The 5,696-nt window shown below is 42.1% G+C and overlaps 1 protein-coding gene across 3 annotated transcripts; it reads left to right on the top strand.

The window, feature by feature from the left end:
• LOC8054600 (protein SAWADEE HOMEODOMAIN HOMOLOG 2) lies at nt 1,031-5,366 on the top strand. Of its 3 annotated transcripts, none has more exons than XR_002449691.1 (10): nt 1,031-1,207; nt 2,510-2,595; nt 2,884-2,929; nt 3,004-3,301; nt 3,388-3,457; nt 3,949-4,000; nt 4,195-4,338; nt 4,435-4,464; nt 4,554-4,673; nt 4,811-5,366. XR_002449691.1 is itself a non-coding variant. In XM_021452346.1 (10 exons), the coding sequence occupies exons 1-10, from the start codon at nt 1,172-1,174 to the stop codon at nt 4,856-4,858; spliced, it is 915 nt and encodes a 304-aa protein (XP_021308021.1). In that variant the 5' UTR covers nt 1,033-1,171; the 3' UTR covers nt 4,859-5,366. The 3 variants fall into 3 exon arrangements, 2 of the variants coding, with proteins under 2 accessions (XP_021308021.1, XP_002462260.1); XM_021452346.1 differs by having other exon boundaries at nt 1,033-1,207; nt 4,450-4,464; XM_002462215.2 differs by lacking the exon at nt 4,435-4,464 and having other exon boundaries at nt 1,038-1,207.

Raw genomic sequence — 5,696 nt, 5'->3', positions numbered from 1 at the left:
TTTTTCATAGCTCTAGATCACAACATCTTTCACAGCTTAACCAAACTGACCCTAAATCTCCAAGCCTTTCATGCCTATACACAAGTTACCGAGTAATAAATTCTATCCCGTTGTAATGTGGAAAAAAAAGAAGTCATATAGCCACTAAGTATTTAAGAAAACTATATAGATACTTCTATTGGCATTGCCTCGTAAAAAGGTTATGAGAAACATTATTTTAGAAAAACTCGTGTAAGAAAATAAACATAATATATATTTTTTCTATTCTATATTATAAGTCAAATTAGCTTTTCTATATGGACATAAATAGTATCTAGATGCATAAAAAATTATGTAAAAAATAAATAATTTATAATTTGAAACATATAGAGGGTAATAATTATTTTTTTAACCGAAGTCAGCAAGAGAAGTCCCAATCTATTTTTTTATTTTTTAATAATGCAGATCTTTTTAAATTCGTTTCCACGGGGAGTCGAAGCCTGGTTTGCTGGTCCACTAGACAAGGCTCTTTCGTGGGTAATAATTATTTAATAAATGTCAAAACATAGTAGGGCCTTGTTTAGTTGGTGAAAAAAATTTGGGTTTGACTAAGTTAACATTTTCATTTATATTTATCAATTATTGTCCAATCACAAACGCGGAAAAGATTCATCTCGCAAATTACGGATAAACTATGCAATTAATTTTTGTTTTCGTTCATAATAAATATTTCATGCATACATTTAAAGATTTAATGTGACCCGAAATCTTAAAAGTTTTTGAAAATTTTTTAGAAATTAAACAGGACCACAGTAGGAATCCATGAAATTCATTTGTTTCGGAAACGAGGCAGGAGAACAAGCTCCAAAGCCGCTCACCGCTTTTTTGGTGGGCCCACGCAGCCAGCTCCAAGCTTCCGCTGCACTGCTTTCCTCTGCTCTGCTCTTCTCCTGACTCCTGAGTCCTTCCTGGCTGCTGCTGCCCCGCATTTTTCTAATCCTTTTTTATTACTCGTTAATTAATTAATTAATCGCGTTGGGTCTTTTGCCTTGGAGGCTGCCTTCGTGTGCCTGCGAGACTCGAGAGCCGCCTGCTGCTCCTCCCCTCTCCAGCTCTCCTCCAACTGTACCCAAACCTCTGTTCCTCGCTCGCGCCGGCCTCGGCCTCGGCCTCGGCCTCAAGCCGGCGAGCGATGGAGCGGCGGTCCGTCCGCTTCGTGCCAGCCGAGGTGCGCACCCGCCCCGCGCGCCATTCCCTCTCCCTTCCCTTCCCTTCCCTTCCTCCTCCTCCCCGCGCCGGCGCGGTGGGCGCTGCGGGTTCGTCCTGTTCATCGCGTCGTCCCTACCCCGGTGCGGGTTGGGCTATTGCTGCTGCAGGCGTGAAGAATCCTTCTTTTTCCTGTTTGACCGGATGATGTTGGAGGATTCTTGCGTGCGCACAAGATTGGTTTGGTTGCTTGCGCGGTGCTCCGCAGCAGGCTGCCCTGCTGGGGGTTTTGGTGGGGGTTTCTTTGCCCTCCTGTTTGGGTCCCCATTGGCCGGCCGGCTTCTGGGGCAATGGGAGCGTCTCTTCTTTCCAGAAGGAACTTTGTTGGGATTCCCTGTGCTCGTGCCTTTACCTGTCCGCGATCGCATTTTCTGGTGGATTGGGGGGGCGACCATTCCGATGATTATGAATCATCGCCGGGTGGATTGTCCATGTGATTTTCGGTTCTTGATTGGGTTGCCAATCGCTCGGTCCGAGTTGCGGTAGGCTGCTCCGGTACAAGTTTTTTATTTGATCTACTAGGGTTTTGTTCATGCCTCGAAGATGCCCAATAGTAGGGGGAAATCGGAATTGCTGGTTTAGGTAATCAATTCGTGCTACGGGACAGAAAGGAATTGCTTGATTATTGCATTGATGCATATATTTAGTTACAATACTTGTAAAATTGGGCGCACCAATAGTGAATACCAAAATTGATAGTTCTTCCACGTGATGTTGGAACTCTTAATGGATAGTAACGACTTACAATTTGGAACAGATTGAGTATAACTAAGGTTTGGCTTTTGAGTCACGCGATGCTCTCCAGTGGTAGGTGCAAAATGTTCTTTTAGCTAACCAATTTGTGAAACGTGAGAAAATGAATTGTTTGATTGTTCCATCGATGCATTTAGCTAATACATGTAAAATTCGCCACAGTGATAGTCAAATTACCTAATTGTTCCCCCTACCTTTATTTGTGCTGGCATTTGATAATGGGGAGTGGGTACTGAGCCCTTATGTCATATCATATCATTGTACCAAGGGCATTGCTGTGTTCAGGACTGTTAGGTTGTAGGGTCAAACATTATAAATTACCTATTCATTTAGGCGCACCCTCTTTTGTGTTCTGTGGAATTATGGATCCTCTCTTCATCAATCAGTACACTACATTAATATGGAGTTGTTATTACATTTCAGTTAGTTTTGGAGTATATATCATGCTAGTTCATTAGATATACTTCTCTGCATTTTCCACTATAGCTCCCTTGAAATACTCCTGGTACAGATTGCAAGGATGGAGAAATTGGCTGCAGATAGAAACGAGCAAGTCTTTGATAACAAGTTCTGCCAGAAGCTTGCAGAAGAATTTAAGTAAGTCTCATATTGTTACTTTGTTCCAGCTTCCTCGTTAGTTTGAAACATAACCGAAAGAGTACAGATTTTTTATCAAACTTTCCAATTGAAATATATGGCACGATTGAGCTATCCTGTATTGTTCTCTTGTAAGCACGAGTCTCTTGTACCTTTTTGCTTGACAGTATTAGTACAGGGTGTTGTGAATCTGAAACCCATCCATTTTATAGTTTATAAACATTGGGTTGCATACAGTAGTTTTAAAGTGATGCTGATGTGTGATTACATTTCTGCTCTTATATACAGTCGTTCTGCTGGCCGTGCTGGAAGTAAAGCGTTACAGGCTACACAGGTGATGATACCTTAATGTGCCCCTTATTTTATCAATTGTGCACTAGCATGACCTATTGACATCTCTGTTTATAGGTTCAAGGATGGTTCCTTAATAAGTTTCCAGCATCAGCCACTAAACCTACTTGTGTGCCCACTGCTTGCCAAGAAAAGACTCCAGCCTCAGAAGTAAATGTATCAGTTTCTGAAAAAAGATCTGCAGCTTCTGAAGAAAAACTTGTGTGCCCACTGCTTCCCAAGAAAAGTACTTCAGCCTCAGAAGTAAATGTATCAGTTTCTAAAAAAAGATCTGCAGCTTCTGAAGAAAAACTTTTCCCTCCTGATACAAGTGTTTCAAACAATGAGGATGAGGTTTCTCCTGTTTTTTCATTAGGTATTTTCAAACATAGATCTGTTGATTCTGGAAAATTCAACGCTTGGTGCTTGGCAATGAAATGCTGTATGTACTCTTCTTTTCAGAAACTAGAGATATGATTCCTGAACTTGATGACCTGGAGTTTGAAGCCAAGTCTGCAAAGGATTCTGCCTGGTAGATATCCTTGCACAGGAAACTATTCTATTGTTTCCTTTGTCCGTTTCTTCCACTTACGTGCAATAATTCGGTTCATTTCTTGCCCCATTTGTTGACCTCTGTGACAGTTATACCCTGGTTTACTGTAACAGTACTTGGAAATCTGCTGTTTGGCTTGATTTTGTTGGTGAATACTGAATATTGAACAGAATACAATGATAGATAATATAAGTGATTTCATTATTGGATGTACTAGTTCGTACCGAGCCTACAGTCTGTAATCCTCAATTATTTGCACTATCCTGGTAAGGCTAATAATGTTACTTTAAACTATGGTATTAATCCTAGATGATGTTAGCAGTGGTGGGACCTAGATGTTTAGCGTTGTAAGCTGGCAGATTAGGATGCATATGCTTGCATCATGTTGGTAGCACCACCTGCGAGGTTGGCATTTCAATCATCTGGTAGCCAATTTCAGTGTCATGAGATGCAATTTTTGTGCTATGCAGGTATGACATTGCCATGTTCTTGGCACATAGGACGAACAAGGCGGGTGAAGTAGTAAGAATAACTCATATCTTATTACATTTTCATATTTAACCATATGGCTCCTTTGAGTTTTCGGAATGCTTCTATACCTGTTACCTCTCTAATATAGTTTTCTTCGTTATGTTTTCTTTATTGTTTGTACAATAGCATATTCAAAGTTCAATTTCATCCTTTTGTAACTCAATATTTCTGTACTGTTGTTTTAGGAAGTCCGGGTGAGATTCGAGGGTTTTGGGGCTGATGAGGATGAGTGGGTGAATGTCAAGAAGTTCATCCGCCAGCGTTCCATTCCTCTGGAGTCCTCACAGTGCAAAAGCATTGTTGAAGGAGACCTTGTCCTCTGCTTCAGGGTAAGTGGATCAACAAAATTTTCCTGTAGTAATAGCAGCAGCATGAAACCTGGTAGAGCGATGCCATTAGATCATATGTTCTTCCTTCTGTTACAGTGATCTGAACATCAGGAGGGAAACGACGAGGCAATGCATTTCGATGCACATGTTCTTGACACCCTTTTAAAGTTCATCCATTAGGCTCTTCCTTTTTCTTACTGTGATTTGAACATCAGGAGGGAAACGACGAGGCATTGCATTTCGATGCGCATGTTCTTGAGGTTACGCGGAAGCAGCATGATATTAGGGGGTGCAGATGTGTATTCCTTATTGAATACGATCATGACCAAAGCCAGGTACTTTCAACCAACCAACCAAACCATATCCTAGCCAATCATTGATCATCCAATCATAGAGTGCTCTGTTTGCTCTTGTCTTATAGATGTATTAATATTGCTTGGTACTGAGAAGCCTCTCTTTTGGCTGATGACAGGAGAGGGTGAGCCTGAGAAGATTGTCCCGGCGGCCAAAGTACTTCTGAAGGCTCCTCCTGTTAGCCTTATGGGCGTATCTATCTGGAACTGGAACTAACCAGGACTTGAAACTTAGGTGAAGTTAGGGGGATGAACTTTGTGGCATCCTTGATCTGATCATGTGTGTAGTAGCAACTGGCATGGGCTTGCATTTCCAACCTCTTTGGCACAGGGCTGCCCGGACTGGTTGTTGGCGGCTGAATTTTGTAGACTTGTTACGGTGAGAAGAGGGGAGAATACGCCTTGAGCACTTACTGTGTATAGTGCGGTCTATATGCTTGCTATTTCATCTTCTTGCTGCAGCATTATCTTGTTTCTCGTGATCCAAAGTCTGGGAGGATTTCGCTTCTCCGTTGCCGGCTGGCGCTCATCGCGGTGCCGAGAAGGAGGGGGCCTTTAGCTTAGGTTGGCTAGGGCCTGTGTTATATAGCTTCCTGGCAGATTTGTCCACCCCACCACTGTCATCCGGCTCTGTTTGCTTGAATTTATTTGTGGAATTTGCCAGTTTACAACAAACCAGTGAATAGTACTTTTAGTCATAGTTTTTTAGATAAGCGTCATGGTTTTCAGACAAGCGAGTGGGCTCGATTCATCTGCATGTTTTCCACCTTTCTATTCGTTCGTCTTCGATGTTGAACCTCTGGCTCTGTGGATCCGGTCATACTGTATGCACGTCATACTATATGCACTGAGGATTTGGTCCTCTAGTCTGCTGCGATTTTGGCCGTATTAGCTGCCTCCACCAGAACACTATCATTTGTCCGCGTGTCTCTTAGGTCTTTTATGCCCTGTTTAGTTTGAGGATGAAAATTTTTTTTGGTGTCACATCGAATATGTCGGAAAGAT

Source organism: Sorghum bicolor, chromosome 2 (genome assembly GCF_000003195.3).
Source record: "Sorghum bicolor cultivar BTx623 chromosome 2, Sorghum_bicolor_NCBIv3, whole genome shotgun sequence".
NCBI lineage: Eukaryota > Viridiplantae > Streptophyta > Magnoliopsida > Poales > Poaceae > Sorghum > Sorghum bicolor.
The sequence above is the reverse complement of the archived record's forward strand: the minus strand, read 5'-3'. Positions and strand labels throughout refer to the sequence as shown.